This window comes from Mastigoproctus giganteus, chromosome 14, assembly GCF_048544385.1.
Source record: "Mastigoproctus giganteus isolate SK-2022 chromosome 14, ASM4854438v1, whole genome shotgun sequence".
NCBI classification, from domain to species: domain Eukaryota; kingdom Metazoa; phylum Arthropoda; class Arachnida; order Uropygi; family Thelyphonidae; genus Mastigoproctus; species Mastigoproctus giganteus.
This window is the reverse complement of record NC_143588.1, coordinates 4,563,228-4,582,740: the sequence shown is the minus strand read 5'-3', so window position 1 is coordinate 4,582,740 and position 19,513 is coordinate 4,563,228. Positions and strand designations below refer to the sequence as shown.

The 19,513-nt window shown below is 38.9% G+C and overlaps 1 protein-coding gene across 2 annotated transcripts in view; it reads right to left on the bottom strand.

Annotated features, from left to right (window-relative positions):
• Positions 1-19,513, bottom strand: part of LOC150074954 (transportin-3-like) — a 742,971-nt gene that overhangs the window by 214,654 nt on the left and 508,804 nt on the right. For both annotated transcript variants that reach the window (XM_090388987.1, XM_090388988.1), the window contains one exon: positions 6,618-6,709. In XM_090388987.1, coding sequence (XP_090245113.1) covers positions 6,618-6,709 — 92 coding nt within the window. The remainder of the gene's footprint in view (positions 1-6,617; positions 6,710-19,513) is intronic.

The window sequence follows — 19,513 nt, the reverse complement described above, 5'->3', positions numbered from 1 at the left end:
AAAACAACAGTGGACCCAACACCGAACCCTGTGGGACTCCACTAATAACATTAGTCCACGAAGAGCAGCACCCATTGATTACCACCCTCTGTCTTCTCCCACTTAACCATCCTTTTATCCATTGTAGCAACTTACCCTTAATACCATTCTGCTCCAATTTGTACAGTAGTCTTCCATGCGCAACAGTGTCAAAAGCTTTCCTGAAATCCAAGTATATGATATCAAAATTATTTTTTGCATCCAGTTCCTTTGTGACCACATCATAATAACCAATCAAATTTGTCAGACAAGACTTTCCCTTAACAAACCCATGCTGTGTCTGAATTATTGCTGCAGTCTTGTCTAGATGATCCTGCAATGCATCTTTATCCAGAGACTCCATTATTTTACCCGGAACAGAAGTTAAACTAACTGGTCTGTAATTACTTGTGTCACCCTTCGAACCTCCTTTGTGTATTGAGGATACATTTGCACATCTCCAGTCCGTGGGAACCTCCCCTGAGTCCAAGGATGCTCTCATAATTATGGCTAAGGGTTTGCTTAGTTGCTTTGCCGCCTCCTTTAATATAACTGGATAGATCCCATCCACCCCAGGTGCCTTTCTTATGTTTAACTTCAACAATTTCTCCTCCACTTTGCTCTCGGTTATTACAAAATCATTAAGCACACTGCTACAATTTGATAACCTACTTCCATTTTCAAACTGTAATAATTCCTCACGTGTGAATGTAGATGCAAAATACTCATTCAGTTTGTTTGCTATCTGAGCAGGATCATCAACAGTCGAACCATCGATGTCAAGTGGACCAATCATATTCATCCCCTTCCTTTTAGAGTTTATATAAGTAAAGAAATCCTTGCTGTTTTTCTTAGCATCTTTTGCCAAAGATTTCTCGTAATCCGCCTTTGCCTGCCGAACCTCCATTGTGACCTGATTACAGACTAGCTTATATCTGCCACAGGCTTCTGCGTCGCGTGATAATTTATATGCATCCCATGCATTTTTCTTCTCTGTCACGAGTCTCATTAGTTCATTTGATAACCATTTAGGCCTAAACCTTGAACAATATTTCTTCATCGGTATGAAAAGTCTAGTAGCTTCCACGATTAATTCCTTGAATGCTTCCCACTTAGAATTTACTGTTTGTAACATCGTCAGTTGATCCCACTGTACAGAATTTAAAAACTGTCTGAGACCACTGTACTCCCCTTTACGGAAGCAAAAACCCTTTCCTTTACCCCTGACGGTAGTTACCTCTTTGAGTAAATCCCACATCAGCACACTGTGATCACTGCCACCTAGTGGTTCCTTTATCTGCAAATTCTTAATACACGAATGATCACTGCTGATAACCAGATCAAGAGTATTACTTTCTCTGGTTGCCTCTCGAACATGCTGCTGCAGAAAACAATCATCCAATAAATCCACAAAAGTCTGACTAGTGTGTGAGTGACCAACCCACAAGTTCCAGTCAATATCTGGGAAGTTAAAATCCCCCATTATAAGACATTCTGATTTACTGGCCCACTCTATTTCTCTGTATAATTGTTCATTGTACTCATTCGAGTCATTAGGCCTATAACACACTCCTACTCTTATTTTTGCTTTTGCAGTGCTTATATCACACCAAACTGACTCAACACTGCACTGTCCATCTATATCAACTGGATGCACTTCTTTTGATTTTATGTTTTTCTTAATTAACAGCATAACACCTCCTCCCTTTCTGTCCTGTCTATCCTTTCTGTACACATTATACTCCCCAAATTCCAGTTCTGCATTCCTTATATCTTTGTGACACCACGTCTCTGCTATCCCAACAATATCCGCCTTTTATGTCTTGACCAACACTTCAAATTCATCAAATTTATTTACTATACTTCTAGCATTGGTATACATGCAAGCATACATGCTCCTATGCCTATTCCTTGTTACCCTAACACATCCCATATACCCAACTATTCCAGGATGACTGCCATCCGTCCCTGAAACCCCCAACACCCCTCGCTCCAGGTCGCTTCTTATTCTAATAGAAGTTGTGCAAGAATCACCCTCACCTCTGCCTGCGGTTACTGTTAAACTATTAGTCTTTGTATCCCCCCAAGCTAGCAGTTTTCCGACCCACCAAACACTGCCTCGATAGCATCAGCAAATATTCTTGCACCCTTTCTATTTAAGGGTATCCCATCCCTGTAGAAGCAGTCTCTCCAGTTAACAAGTACAGTCCAGGCTGAAAAAAATTCTACCCCTTGAGCCTTGCACAATCTTTCCAGGGCCGAATTGATCGACAAGGCTCTCATCATATACTCCCTCCTATGGTGTCTGGGCAGAATTGCAGACACTTTCAAATTCAACCCTAATTCTCGGCTTTTTTTCAACAGTGACCTGTACTTGTTGAGTAATTCTGCCGGTCTCCTACTCTTAATATCATTAGTGCCAACGTGTACAACTATATCACCTTTTGTGCCCTTGAAAGATGATATCCGCTCTACAACGTCATCAACCTTTGCCCCTGGCAGACATACCCTGGTCCTGTTCCACCTATCCTTTTTACATAGCATGTTCCCCGTTTCCCTGACAATAGAGTCACCAACAACTACTAGTTCCTGTGGGACCAGCGCATTCTGCCTTAGGGGTTGCCGCTGTGTTGCGTGATGACCAAGTGCAAGCTCTGGCGTTGATGTGGGCAGCTGAGAGCTTGATGGGCCCCTCAATTTATTTCCTTCGAGGGCATCCACCCTGTCCTTCAAACTCTCATATAGGCCCATAACAACGCTGAGTTGTCGCCTGATTTCCTTACACTCCTTACATCGTGCACACACAAAGACATCCCCCATGGCAATATCATGTTCCGTTCCAGAGAGTTCGGCAAACATTTCACAAGTTGCACATTTTTTTAGGCTGTGACGCGTTGGAGAATCGCCTCCCTCAGTTCTCCCCCGAGTCACAGCACTCCTGCCACTCTGTGCCCGTTGCTTTGCTGCTCTAGTTTGGGGCATGGTAGTTTAAATTAATAAAATCAATAAATTAAATGTCAGTAGTATTTGAATAGAAACTATGAAATAGAAACAGTGAAGCGTATTACTATATAATTATGCATTAGAGTTACCCGGCTACCTCAATTAAAAAATTTGAATTCCCTACAAAAACTTTGAATTCCCTATATACAAAAACAATGGCTACAAAAATCGAACAAAAATAACGGTTTTACCTATCGTAAGTAAAATCCACAAAAACTCTTTATCTAAATTAAAATAAAAAATAACCAGCGTAACTATAACTATATGACTACGTATTAAGTACAATATAAAACAACAATCATGTAAATAAAAGGCAAACACTTATCGTTTTTGCGGAGCCTGTAACTGACAGCAATACCTTCCAGATGTTTTTGTATAACGAAGGGAGACAGTCTGCTCTAGGCTGACCAGTGAGCGAGTGGAAAATGAAAAATGATGGGCAGGGTTGCTCCATCTGATTGCTAGGCCACGCTTGGTCTTCTGTCTCTCTCGATTGTCATTACCTAGTTCACGATTGGTGTCATAGTCATTGTAAGTTTCAGGTCTTGAGCTCGTAGGCTCTAAGGTTGGATAAGAATTTTTATCCATGATGGCTCCTTTTGGCCCTGGGGGTTTCTCTTTACCACCCAGGTTACCGGTCCTGCCAACGTGGAGGCAGGAGCAGTGGCACGAGGTGACCAAGCGGCTGTTAGTTGTGTTAGTGAGAGAAATGAAAGAGAAACAGAAAGGTGTCTTTCCTTTCTGGGCCTCTGTTTGTTTGTTATTTGGTTTTTAGGAGCATTAGCAACTAAGGCCATATTGCTCCGGGATATGCGGTGGTCATTCCCTGACCTTTCCGCATCCTCCATATTTGGTGGTGACGGGCTCGAACCCCGGTCTAATCAAGAAGCGTGTGCTACGCACTGCTGCTCCTTCCCACCTGGCTACGGAGGCGCCTGGGCCTCTGCCTACTTTCTGTAGTGTCAAAGAGCTACTCGAGTAGAAAATGAGGAAAACAGTAATCAGAAAAAAAAAAGAATCTCTACAGGGCAAAAGCTCTTTGAAAAGACTGCTTTATGAAATGCACTATAATCGCTTGGCACCTGGGAGCCTGTTTTTTTATATGATTGAAGATTTCAGTGAATGGAAAACATTTCACCCTAATAACCTAAAAACCCACACAATTCCAGTCATCGGTATTAATGCAAATGCAATAAGATCAAGTTTACTACACATTTCTAATAGATTTCACTAACACAATATCCCAATAAACTGGAAAGTGCAGTTTTTATTGTTTTATGGTCGTCACCTCCAGAAACGTGCTTTAGAAAAATATCACGAAGGCATTCAAAATTGATTCTTGTAACGGAACATATGTAACGATGAAAATGTAGCGCAATTTCCATTATAAAAATGACCTTTTAGAGAGATAAATAGCGAAAATTTCAACTTCCGAGATCTTGGAACAAATTATTTGAAAAAAAAAAAAAAAAACCCAATGTGGATTCACATTATGATATTTTCACAATACCTTCGTTTATCCCTATGGGATGTAAAATGTTTCCATATTTTTTTCAGTTTACACTGGCCGGTAAAAACTTATGTAAAGTTGAATTTGTGTAAGTCGAGTATTATGTAAGTAGGAGAGTGCCTGTATGTGCAATTATTTAATGAAGAATTGATTCACCGATTTTGTCTACATCTATCTTTTGGCCTTTTGCCGATACTGAACCAAGCAATCCTAGTTTGTGAATCCAGTGGATTTCTGGGAGTTAAATTCTTCTGTTTGCTGCATTTCAACCTGGGAGGGAGACTTTTCAAGTTCTCCCTTCCAGGAGAGCTGGATGCACTGAGAGCAGTGCATCCAGCTGGAGCAGTGCGACCTTGTGTCCAGTGGTAGCAGGTTAGTATTAAGAAAAGAATAAAAAGATTTAATTTTCTTCCTGATCTAATATCTAACAAAGTACTTTCTTTACTGTGGACAATACAATTGAGTTTATTATTATTACTTTTTATAATTGTATAAATATTTAAATAAGGAAACAATTTAGTTTTTAAAGAAAGAGTGCAAATTCACTACCAGAGTCACTTGGCAAATGTGGTTTATTTCATAAGGAAAGGAAAAGTAAAAAAAAACCCATAGAAGAAAAAGAAATATTTGCCAGCTATACATAAGCCTAATTTAAATGAAATTTGGAATGGTTTGAGAAATCTTCTTAAAAAACCAAATTTAAAATTCATGAAAATCCATCCACTGGGAGTTTAGTTTTTTACATGCGTACAGACAGAATGACATGCAAAAGACAATAGGTACATTATGCACATATGCTAACATGCCTAAAAACACAATTACTGGAAAAATTGCCAGATGAATAGAAAACATAAGCATTTCCGTTTTACAACAAATCACCTCAATTAATAAAATTACAATCTGTTCAAAAACTATCATCCAAACCAGTGGTCGTCAACCTGGTCCCTATGCCCACTAGTGGGCGATTCAAGCTTTCATGGTGGGTGGTGGGGTCTTTTGTCCGTTGTTACAAATTTTGTTCTTCCTCCATATATCAAATACATTGCTAACAACTTTGCAAGTTTAACTTTTTAACATATGCTTTTGCAATTTACTTTTGAATTCCATCTCTAAACTTTGAATATAGATAATAATTCACCGGACTCTTCTCGAAGTATACTCGTGGACGACGGGCTAAATTGAGTTACTGTAGCACCGGTGGGCGGTAAGAAAATTTTACCATCAACAAAGATACAAAAGTGGGTGGTAGGAATTAAAAGGTTGATGACCCCTGATCCAAACCAAAGAAATTCTGGCTGGAAGCTATGCAAAATAACACAAATGGCCATTGCTGCTCACATTATTCTTTGAATTCACAATGTAATTCTGTCAACAGAGAATACTCTTTCTTTTCTAAGAAATTTCTTGTGCCAAACATGTCGGGGGGGGGGGGAGAGAGAGAGAGAGAGAGAGAGAGAGAGAAACACTCATAATGTAGTTACAACAAGGCCTGCATGGGGACCACTGTTGTAAGCATACAAATGGGAGATTTTATTCAACTCTGCCTATTGTTGGTGGGAAGAATTTTCTACTTTAGATATAATCAATACAAGTGTAGATAATAAACCTTGCATGGGTACTCACTATGAAAACAGAACTTGCCAGAAGTTGAACTGCTTCTAACAATGCCAAACTCTCTGACAGCTAAAAGGCCAATATGAAGATTTATATGTATACTTTGTCCAGATTTAATAAACCAATGAGAGCCAGTCGGTAAGATGTCCATAGGTGTTCATTAATAGAACACCTTCAGAGAACTTACTGAAAAGCACTCATATATATTCCATAGTTTAATTACTCACCTTTCTAGTTACGCTGGCTATTTTATCATCCTTCTCTCTAGCATATTTTGTTTTAGCATTGATCTCCAATTTTCTTTCTTAAACTTTCTACAATTTTATATTCCTGTATCATAATGTAATACTGTAGCTACACAAAGATTGAACTATACAGTAGTACAATAAAGAAAAATGTGCATGCATGTATATGCACACACAAGATATAAAACAAATATAATAATTAAAATTTTTCAAAACTCAGCACTCACATTTGACAGTGGACCAACTTGAGTCTGACAAAGCTCTTTTAGTCCTTCTGTGATTTTGTCTGATGGCATCTGACCAAGAATTAATGTAGTCCCTGGAAAAGTTTTACATGAGAACATAAAATTAAAGATTAATAATTTAGATATTTCTAACTAACTAATTAGTTAATTAGGGCAGCAACACTGAATGTGAGGTTTGTGGGAGAAAATATTGATTTGGTTTTGAATTTTTTTGGCACAAAAACCACAAGGTTATAGTTTACCATGAAAAAGTTAAAATTCAAAAAAGAAAAAAGATGGGCTGGTAACCTTTAAAAAGATGCGAATTATCCTTTAAAAAGGTTACCTCGTTAAAAGTGCACACACACACACACACACACACACACACACACTAAATAAATTGGTGTCACATTGCTCGCATATAAGAGGGTCATTAGCCCTCAACAAAAAGGAGTATGTGAGATGACTGTGTCCTATGTGGAGCCAAGCAAGAACAACTTCCTCTTTACAATCCCTGCGTAGACTAGATTGTCAAAGACGAATCACAGGTTTAATTTGATATAGCTTGTGTATTAACTCCAGGGGCTCACATCTGGTGAGTATGGGCTTAGCACACCCAGGGTACTGAGCTGGATATCATCATTCTTCTCTTCCTTGGTGATTCCCTTCTACTTCTCTCTCTCTCAGGGTAACTCAGAAAGAAATTTTTTTTGGCTGGTGCAGCATAAGCCTCAGGCTTCCTTGCACCATATGGCTAATAATAATAATAATAATAATTTGGTGATACTATGAACTTTGCGACTGATAATGTAACTTATTATGGATTACTTGCCTGTAGTCTGTGTAAGGAACTGACAGGCCAAGATTATTTGGCTGTAACGTAAGCCAAACTGTTTCTCATCCTGATGTGGCTGGGAATCCAGCAGAAGCAGATATCAAATTTGCCTTCGTCAAGTGAATATCATCTGATGAATATGAGACAGGGTTCGATGATTAAAGTGTCATTGCTGGTAAAGCCTGTAGTGCATGCAATGAATTGGTATTCAGTAAACCCCCACTATTCGCGGGGGTTACGTTCCTGAGAAATGTTGCGAATACCAAAAACGCGAATACCGAGTTATGGCTCCCACAGTAATAAAGGGATTCCGTTCCAAAGTATGAAATATATAAGAAAAACTAGCCTAAAATTTTGTCTATGTATGTATTATATGTACCTTCATAATATGACTATGTACATAGTGAAATGCAAGCATATGGCATCGAAATGAAAATAAGAAACAATTTAATATTAAATGTAATATTTATTAGAAATTTCAAACAAATCTTTCAAACCAGCGCCTTTGCTAGCAAAAAACCTATCCCGCCAGTGCTATCACCAGTTTCGCTGAAGTGTTGATAAAAGAGTTTTGCTTTTCACGAATGATGAGTGAACTTAATGGAATTTTATTTTGAGTTCGGTCTTCTATCCACAGATTTAAAGCCTTTTCCATTTTTTCTAATTTAACATCAAGAGTTACAGAGCAAATATTTTAAGCAATTAGCACGTTTTCACGGACCCTACGGCGGATTTTTTCTTCCGATTTTTTGATTGATCGTACCGTTGACTCATTGATTTTATAATGTTTTGCCACTGAGGAGACACTTTCACCATTAGAAATTTTGTCTAATAACTCAATTTTATTCGCTAATGTCATCACCTTCTTTGATATTTTCACATTTCCCTTGTTATTCGTAGCCATATTTTTGTACGGGTTAGAAAGAACTTGTCCACAATAAAGTCACTTTCTTCCGTTAAAACACTTGAAAAAGTCTGTTTTACACTGCAAAACGGTAGATTTATCACTTTTGTAAGCAGATCAATTTATAAATTAAAAGCAAATGACGAAACCTTCCATGACAAGCGCATAACACATACTGAACAAGGATTAGCGAGAAACATCCACGCTCGTGATTCTGTCACCCCTCTCTCACTGAGCGCTGTTTTGACCAGGAAAGATAATTTTAGCCATGTCCATGTTTTTTTATGGTGGAAAATATTCACAGCGCTTTAAAATTCCCATTTTTTTTGGTTTCATTTTACATCAAATTAGCGATCGCGAATACAGATACCGCGAATAGCGGGGGTTTACTGTACATTGGAGAAATGGGAGAAATGAGAGAGCAGCGGAGGTGGGAGAAATCCCAGGTGCCGTCCGACACGAACATACCTTATGTACATCGGAGATGGGGGAAACCCCTGGTGCCGTTTGACCCCAGACACACACTTTACACTGTACATCAAGGGTGGCCAACAAGTCGATCACTGCTTTAATTTTGGTCGATCACGATGAATTTTAAATATACAGTCATCCCTCGATTTGTGCAGTCAGGTATACTACCAAAATTTTATATTGTGCAGAGGGTTTCGCTACCTGCACATTATTTGTTTATTTTTTTTTTATTTTTACAAAGCTTCAAAAATAGGAATGAAGAGCAGATTTTGAAAATTTATTATTTTTTTTTTTTTTTTTGCATTATTGAAGATTTCATTAAAGGAGAAACACATTTCACCATAATAACGTAAAATACCACAGAATTCCAGCTGTCGGTATTATTGCAAATGCAATAAGTTTGAGTTTGCTACCTGTTTATAATTAGATTGCACTAATAGAAAAGTACAAATTGTTTTTGTTTTATGGTCGTGACCTCCAGAAATAGCTTTAGAGAAATATCACAAAGGCATTCAAAACTGATTCTTATAAGGATATAACTAAACAGAGCAATAAACGGTGGTGTGTTTGTCCAGTTATTTTGGAAACAACTTCCTCATTTGGGAATCCTCTTCATCAATTATCCTATGTTAGCTGTTCAGACAGAATATTTTTCCAGTTCGCACAACTTAGTGTTTTAATCGGTAAGCATTGCTTTTGGTGATTTAATAACTGGACAGTACTTATTTTTTTAATTTAGGCGCCTCCGTAGCCAGGTGGGCAGGAGCAGCAGTGTGTAGCACACGCTTCTTGATTAGACCAGGGTTCGAGTCTGTGACCACCAAATACAGAAGATGCATAAAGGTCAGGGAATGACCACCGCATATCCAAGGAACAATACGGCCTTAGTTGCTAATGCTCCTAAAAACAAAAAAAAAAAAAAAAAGTTAATTTAATACCTTCTAAATTAAAATGAATACTAGGAAAAAGAGTAAAACGTACCATTTTCATAAAGGTGAAAGAAAAGGCAATGCTGTTTGATTTGCAATGCTTCCGTGGCTATACCCAAAAAAAGAAATTTAAAAAGGTACCTCAACGCACTCCATGGTAAATACCAATCCGATTTTCTACCGAATAGTGACATTAGAAAAAATAAATTAGAACTTTTTTTTTTTTTTTTTTTTTTTGTTATTTGTTGGCACGTCGGCTTCTGTAGCCATAATGCACCTCCCAAGGTTTTTGAACTACTCTGATCCATGCCCGAGGCAGGATTCGAACCCGCGACCTTTGGGTTGCTAAGCAGGCACTTACCCACTCAGCTAGAAGAACTTAAATCCAGATTATTCGCGCAAAAAATTTCTTCATGACACCTAATTTACAATCTAAAGCAGTAACTGTAGCATCATTTAAAGTGATTCATCTTCTTGCAAAAAAATGCAAATCATTTTCTGATGGTCAATTAATCAAAGACACATTTTAGAAATAACAGATTTTCTTTTTGAAAATTTTAAGAACAAAAATGAAATTAAAAGTGCCCTTCAAGATCTGCAATTATCTCGAAATACTGTGATGCAGTGCATCGAAAAAATGAGTAAAATGTGAGCGAACAATTGTGTGCTGATATTGCTAATTGTGTGTCCATTTCTTTACAACTGGATGAATCTACAGACATCAGTGATACAGGTAAATTGCTCATTTTTGTTGGTATGTTTTTTGATGATTCTGCCACTAGAGAAGAACTGCAGAGTATGGCTTTATTAAAAGAAAGAACTAGAGGTCTTGATATCTTTAACTCATTCAAACACTTCATTGAAAAAAATAAATTAAATTACCACTATTTAAGCTCGTATCAGTAACAACAGATGGAGCTAAAGCAATGACGGGGCATCTTAATGGATTCATCGCATTGCGCCAAAAGGATGATGAATTTCCAGATTTTTTGAGTTACCACTGTACCATCCACTAACAAGTGTCAGCCAACAAAAGATTAAATACTAAAAGTGTTATGGACATTGCTTTCAAAATCCTGAATTCCATCAGAGGACAATCTCTTCAAAGGAGACTTTTCAAAATGCAACTCGATGAAAAAGAACCAGATCTGATATTACACACAGATGTGAGGTGGCTGAGTCGGAGTAAGTTTCTACAGAGATTTAAAAATTTGCTGAAGGAAATTAAAAAATTTGTTGATCAAAGGGTAGATGATTATCAGCAGCTATAAGATACGGAGCGGTTGTGTGAACTGGCTTTTTTGGCAGATTATATCAGTAAATTGATCTGAATTTGGAATTACAAGGAAAAAATAAAAATGTGGGTGACACGATTAGTAGTATTTCTGTATATAAATATCAATTTTTGGCAATGGCTAAGGATCTCAAAGAAAAAAAATTCGACCATTTTGCAAATATGCAAGATCTTTTGCAAACGTATCCTGTTTTTGAATTTAATAGTGAGAAATATGTTTCTGAAATTGCGAATGTTGTGGTCGATTCTGAAACCAGAATCAGTGATTTTAAAACAATTGAAGACATTGTTCAATATATTTCTTATCCATTTAATGTACACTTAGATACGAAACAAATTGTAGGAAAAATTGCTGTGAATGAAATTATTACATTGCGAAATGATATTTTCCTAAAAGCCAGGTCATCAGAAAAAGACTTTTGGAAATATGTTTGCCGAGAAAGTTACCCAAACGTAAAAAAAAAATGCAGTGAACTTTTAAATTCCTGATTTGGTTCCACATATCTGTATGAATCGGCCTTTTCGGAATTGAAACAAACAAAGATGAAGAATCACTGTGCTCTTACAGACTTGCATACAGAAGATTCTTTACGGTTGGCCTTATCACAGCATATCCTCGATTTTGAAAGTTTGGCAGATGACATGAAGACACAAACTTTGCATAAATTAAATTTTAAATATGTATGAATTTAAAATAAGAATTCTGAATTGTATTGAATTTTAAAATTTATAAACAACATTTTTCAATATGTGTTAACTTTTTTAACCTTGTGCAATGAAATTTTTGAGATGGTAGATCGCATCACAAATTAAGTTGGCCACCCCTGGTATATATAATACACTGTTGGTATCGGTGATTTTTTATGTGATCCAGAGCAGTGCTACTCAAAGTGTGGTGTGTGGACAGATGCTGGTCCCCAAACTGTTTGTCACTGATGCATGATGAATTGGAAATTGGTCACAGATGTTACCTGTCACCGACGATTCATCCGTTACCCATCCACGAGATTTGTATTTTACAAAAGTACCAGTCTGCAATGGATTGGAAATAAAAGAAACTGGTCCTTCACCACAGATAGTCTGAGAAGCAGCAACCTAAAGCATGCAGCTGTGCAGTGTATATGCTGCATTCCAGAAGTATCTACTCAGATATAGTATTATCTGGAAAAAGAGCAACAGATCTCACACGATTCCGACTTCGAGCATCTGTGTAAACTGGCAAGAAGTCAAAATGTTCTGCATGACGTGAATATAGCTGAAGGTGGTCTGCGGTAAGTAAATAATGCTTGAGGTTGTCCATGAATGATAAAAGGTTGAGAAGCACTGCTGGAGGAATATCAGCATTTTGTCTCTATTACTACTGGAATGGGGGTGAGGGCGCTAATGCCTTGATCAGTGCAATCACACTATAAGTTATTGTTATTTGGTTTTTAGGAGCATTAGCAACTAAGGCCATATTGCTCCGGGATATGCGGTGGTCATTCCCTGACCTTTCCGCATCCTCCGTATTTGGTGGCGAGGCTCGAACCCCGGTCTAATCAAGAAGCGTGTGCTACGCACTGCTGCTCCTTCCCACCTGGCTACGGAGGCGCCACACTATAAGTAAGTTCCATTAAAAAAGTTATAATTTTTATGGAAAAACAGAATTTTGGAAGGAAAATGGTACCAGTTAAAGAGGAAGTTAAATTGGATAAGCAAGTAACGTTTTGTGACATCTGAACAGCTATTTTTTGAATTATGACCATTTTTGTGACGTCCTATGTAAACCAATATGCTAAAATATGGCAGTATATGTAATACCATACATGCTTTGATTGGAGTGAACAAAGCTTTTGGGAAGCCGCAATAACCCAAAAAATAATTCCTAATGATTATCCCTATAGGGTTCAGTAGTTATGCTACAAAAAAAAAAATATTTTGAATAGTCTAGAGTTATTTTATATGCCTTATTCACTCACTCCCAATCTGCTACTATTGCAACGATAGTGATGCCATATTGGCCACCATCTTGGATTGGTAATGAGCGAACTGTTTTAAACCTGCTAAATACTGTATATTGGTGATAAAAATTGTCAATTAATATCAATACTGGTTGTGTATTGTTGCTACATACTTTTATTAATTATTTGTCATGTGTAAAATGAATTATTTAATGAAATCGACTGTACCCTCGAGTCACGTGGTCGTAACCGAAGTCTAGGAACTATTGTAACGGTAAAAAACTGAGATTTTCGGCAAACTTTTTAAAAGGAAACTGTAATCAGAACTTGGATCCTTATATATCGTTTAAAAGAGGAAGGCCCCCCCTCAATTGAAGGAACCCTTGCTAAATTTTTTAGAAAAATTTTGGAAAGACCAAGAAATGAATAATACAAAGGGTAAAACTGCAAACATAACTTACTGGTCAACGAACTCACAGACGAGACAGAAGACCCCAAGCTGACCCCCGCCCTGAAAAAGAAAAATAAAAGATTTGCTGCCCCCAAAACTGATCGGGAAACAAGGTCTCAAATGGAGGCAAAGGAACAAGAGGAAATCCAACCTACCGACACAGAAAACATTGAGTCCAGCAAACAATCCGACTCCCTGGAGATTGACCCTGCTCTAGGGGCCCCGTTCTAGACCAAGTTTTGAAACTCAGGATTCAACTTGAGAACAAACTTAAGGATTCCACAAATAGGATTACCACAGCTTTCCATGGCGACTTGGTTGGACTCTGGACAAAACTGAAACAGTACTCCTGAAGGTCCACTACCAATCGGTAAATACTGCCAAATTAGTTGCATTCATGCAGTGTAGGAGTGAACAAATGCCACAGCGTGTCCCTACATATGCAGATGTGCTGAGGAACCCAAACCATAAAAACCCAACAAGAGCTAATACTGCAACCGCACCAAAAAGGAGGACTCTCTTCCCAAAACTGCATCTGGGCCTGCTTAAAGCAGCAACTACAAATGTTGTCCAAACAAGCAAACAAATAAAGGAATCACTAAGAACAAATCTGTTCACTGATCTGAAGAATACCTGCATAAAATCAATCAGAAAGACAAGACAAGACACACGGGACTAACAATTGAAACCGGGACTGAAGAGGATTCATCCCAAATCCTAAACAATATGAAAATACCCACCTTGGGCCTGCTAGCTGAGCCAACCAGAGAAAAAGGCCCAACTATAATAATCGTTGACATGGACAAGGAACTTACCCCATCAGCAGCTAAGACAGAAATCTACCAGAGGAATTTACAGCATCTTTACCCCGACGATGATCCTACCAACCTAATTAATCCTAAATACCAGACCAAGTCACGAGATGGAACCTCAATGAACTGGGTTGTGGAATTGTCACACAAAGCCTGGCAGGCCATTAATCACCAAAGCAGAATATACATAAACTGGGGCAGGTACCACTTCAAAAGGATGTGGCTGTTCCCAAATGCTTCAAATGCTGCCGCTTTGGCCACACAAGTCACATGTGCACTCAAAAAGAGCCCACTTGTGGCTATTACACACAAAAAAAGGCCATGAATTTCACCCATGCCCAAATAAATCTGAAGATCCAAAATGTGCAAACTGTAAAGCACAAAACATCCAGCACTTGTTCCATCAGGGACAGCAATTGTCCAATTTATCCAAAAGCAAGTGATTCTTGTTGTTGTTGTTATTTGTTTTTTTAGGAGCATTAGCAACTAAGGCCATATTGCTAAGGTGATATGCAGTGGTCATTCCCTGACCTTTCCGCATCCTCCGTATTTGGTGGTCACGGGATCGAACCCCGGTCTAATCAAGAAGCATGTGCTACGCACTGCTGCTCCTACCCATCTGGCTACAGAGGCACCATCTAAAAGCAAAGAGTCTACACCAGCAAAGGATCAATTATGGAATCACATCATAAACTGCAAATATCAAACAGAGTACACTTCCTACAAAATAACGCACAAAGGGTAATTGTAGTTGCTGGCCAACTCCCCCGCAAAGTGGAAGAAGAAAATATAGATCTACTACTGATACAAGAACCCTACACCCATGCCAAAGAAGTTAAGGGATACCCCACCACCTATAAGATCGTACAGTGCCAGGGCGACACCCCCTGGGTAGCCGTATTGGTTTGCAATCCAGACTTCACTACAACCAAAATCTCTAATTTTTGCCATTCCTGGGCCGCCTGCACCCACATTATTTGTCCCATTGGTGAATTCTACACTGTATCCATATACTCCAGACCTGGGAATGACATCCTTCCAGTTATAAATTATCTCCAGAACCTAACTGCTGAACTACCGAATGCCAGGATACTTGTCAGCGCAGACGTGAACTGTCGCTCTCCAAGCTGGTACAGCCAAAGCCAGGAGCGAAGCAGATCCAGAAATGGACAACTTGAGGAATATCTCGCCAACAGCCCTTTCACAGTATTAAATCACCCGAACAACCGTGACGCCTACTCAAGCACATGCTGGGAATCTACTATAGACGAAACTCTCAACTAGATCACTCGCTGGGCATATCTCAAACTGGACAGTGCAGGATGGCTGGTCCACTTCCGACCACCGCGCCATAACCTTCCAGATGACCAGAGCACTTGATCGCAGTACCCTTCTAAGAATACAACTCCAGAGATTTGCCATCACTAAAGCAGATTGGCCACTATTCCAAACTAATATCACTGCTGCTGCCCGAGATTTCCATGCCCAACATCAACAGATAAGAGACCCTAACTGGCATCAAAGAACCATAACAAGAATCATTACAAACACAGTCTCCACAGCTCTCCACCTAAGGAAAAAACTTCAGCCAAGAATTGTCCCGGAGTGGAACCGAGACCTGCAGAACCTTCGACAAGAGGTGAACGCCATTCTCTTTTTAAGAAAGCATCTCGAATAGATGTTTCCAGGATAATTAAGCGGTTGCAGTCTAATTAAGTTGTTTCTACGTAAACTACAAAGAAATAAAAAAAAAATCACAGATAGTTTGTTTATATATATATAATAAAATCATAAAAACAAAATATTGTGGGAGTACTTTTAACATAATAACATAAATTAAAAATATGCAATGAAGATGTATTATTTTAATCGAATTTTTCTCCCTTTTGCTGAAGCAAAATTATCAATAATTTTATCACAATGTTTTGTGCAACGTGATTTTCAATGGATATAACTGATAAGTTGGCTAGTCATCCTTGCCTAGTTGTTGTCACAAGAGGTCACATAACGGTCACAAGATGGTCGTGTTCAAAGCCGCTAAGTGGATTTTTTTTATTTATTGATTTGAAATTATTGTTTTTCTAAAACTTTTGATTTAAATTTAGTAGTATAACATTATTGTGTGATTTTCTGATTAATTTGGTGTATTTATTCTTTACTCGGCCTTGTAATTGCATAAAAGTATCGGTAAGGGTTTCCACGTGTTTCAACTCCGCTACCGTTCGTAATTTTCCCGCCTTTGTGATACGATAGTTATATACCGTACTAGATAGCGTTAGTTGAACTTCGTTAGCAGTTAAATTGTACGTTTATATAAATACATATAACGACTTAGATTACAAACGTAATATAATTAATTATATTTAACATAATTAATAACATAACATAATTATAATTAATTAATTAATAGAATCATGACTCAGACCAGAGCAGCAAAGCAAAAGGCTCAAGCTAATGGAAGTGCTGTGGCTCAGAGCAGAACTGAGGGGGGCAGTTGTCCTCTGACTCACAGCCTTATAACATGCACTGTTTGCTTGATGTTTGCAGAGCAATCGGGTACGAGACATGATACTGCCAAGGGGGATGTCTTTGTGTGTGCGCAATGCAAGGAGTGTATCGATATCAGGCAACAACTCGGCGTTCTTGTGGGCCTATATGAGAGCTTGAAGGACAGGGTGGATGCCCTCGAAGAAACTAAATTGAGGGGCCCATCAAGCTCTCAGCTACCCACATCAACGTCACAGCTTGCACTTGGGCATCGCGTGACACAGAGGCAACCCCCAAGGCAGAATGCGCTGGTCCCGAAGGAACTAGTAGTTGTTGGTGACTCTATTGCCAGGGAAACGGGGAACATGCTTTGTAAAAAAGATAGGTGGAACAGGACCAGGGTATGTCTGCCAGGGGCAAAGGTTGATGACGTTGTAGAGCGAATATCATCTTTTAAGGGCACAAAAGGTGATATAGTTGTACACGTTGGCACTAATAATATTAAGAGTTCGAGACAGCAGAATTACTTAACAAGTACAGGTCACCGTTGAACAAAAGCTGAGAATTAGGGTTGAATTTGAAAGTGTCTGCAATTCTGCCAGACACGATAGGAGGGAGTATATGATGAGAGCCTTGTCGATCAATTCGGCCCTGGAAAGATTGTGCAAGGCTCAAGGGGTAGAATTTTTTTCAGCCTGGACTGTACTTGTTAACAGGAGAGATTGTTTCTACAGGGATGGGATACACTTAAATAGAAAGGGTGCAAGAATATTTGCTGATGCTATCGAGGCAGTGTTAGGTGGGTCGGAAAACTGCTAGCTTGGGGGGAGACAAATACCAATAGATTGACAATAGCCACTGGCAGAGGTGAAAGAGATTCTTGCACTGCTTCTATTAGAATGAGCAGAAGCCGGAAAAACAAGATGCATGGTATTTCAGAGACTGCGGGGAGCCATTGCGGTACAAGTAAACACATGGGTTGTGTTAGGGTAGCTAAGAATAGAAACAGGTGCAGGTATACTTGCGTGTACACCAATGCTAGGAGTTTAGTAAATAAATTTGATGAATTTGAGGTATTGCTCAAAACATCAAAGGCAGATATTGTTGGGATATCAGAGACGTGGTGTCACACAGATATAAGGGATGCAGAACTGCAATTTGGGGAGTACAACGTCTACAGAAAGGATAGACAGGATAGGAAGGGGGGGGAGGGGTTATGCTATTAGTTAAGAAACACATAAAAACCAAGGAAGTGAAGCCAGTTGACATCGCTGGACAGTGCAGTGTTGAGTCAGTTTGGTGTGACATAAGCATTGGGAGATCAAAATTGAGAGTAGGAGTGTGCTATAGGCCTAATGACTCTGATGAGTATAATACGGAACTGTACAGGGAAATAGAGTGGGCCAGTAAATCAGAGAGTCTTATAATGGGAGATTTTAATTTCCCAGATATTGACTGGAATTTGTGGTTTGGTCTGGTCACTCACACACCAGCAAGGCTTTTGTGGGTTTATTGGATGATTGTTTTCTACATCAGCATGTTCGGGAGGCAACTAGAGGGAGTAATACTCTTGATTTGATTATCTGCAGTGATTCTTCATGCATTAAGAATCTGCAGATAAATGAACCACTAGGTGGCAGTGATCACAGTGTGCTGAAGTGGGATTTACTCAAAGAGGTAAGTACCATTAGGGGTAAAGGGAAGGGTTATTGCTTCCGTAAAGGCAACTACGATGGACTGAGACAGTATTTAAATTCTATACAGTGGGACCAACTGATGATGATGATGTTACCAACAGCAAATTCAAAATGGGAAGCATTCAAAGAACTTATCCTGGAAGATACTAGGCTTTACATACCAACTAAGAAATATTGTTCAAGGTTTAGGCCAAAATGGATGTCAGATGAACTAATGAGGCATACGGCAGAGAAGAAAAATGCATGGGATACTTACAAATTAACACATGACACAGAAGCCTATGATAGATACAAGTTGATATGCAACCAAGTTACAAAGGAGGTTAGGCAGGCGAAGGCAGATTACGAGAAATCCTTGGCAAGGGATGCAAAGAAAAACAGCAAAGAGTTCTTTACTTATGTAAACTCTAGAAGGAAGGGGATGAATCAGATTGGTCCACTTGATATTGATGGGTCAAGTGTTGATGATCCTGCTCAGGTAGCTAACAAACTAAATGAATATTTTGCATCGACATTCACACATGAGGAGTTATTCAGCAAGGGGAATGCCAGAGGAATGTATTCAACTCTAGCAGTAAGCTACAGAATCTTGAAATAACTGGGAGTAAAGTGGAGGAGAAACTGTTGACGATAAACACAAGAAAGGCACCCGGGGTGGATGGGATCTATCCAGTTATATTAAAGGAGGCAGCAAAGGAAGTAAGCAAACCCTTAGCCATAATTATGAGAGCTTCCTTGGATTCAGGGGAGGTACCCATAGACTGGAAATGTTCAAATGTGACCCCAATTCACAAAGGAGGATCAAAGGCTGACACAAGTAATTATAGACCAGTGAGCTTAACTTTTGTTCCAGGAAAATTAATGGAGGCACTGGTTAAAGAAGCACTGCAGGATCATTTAGACAAGACTTCAGTTATAGCTCAGACACAGCATGGTTTTGTTAAGGGGAAGTCTTGCCTGACCAACTTGATTGGATACTATGATGCAGTCACAAAAGGACTGGATGCAGGGAATAACTTTGATATTATATACTTGGATCTTAGAAAGGCTTTTGATACTGTTGCACATGGAAGACTGCT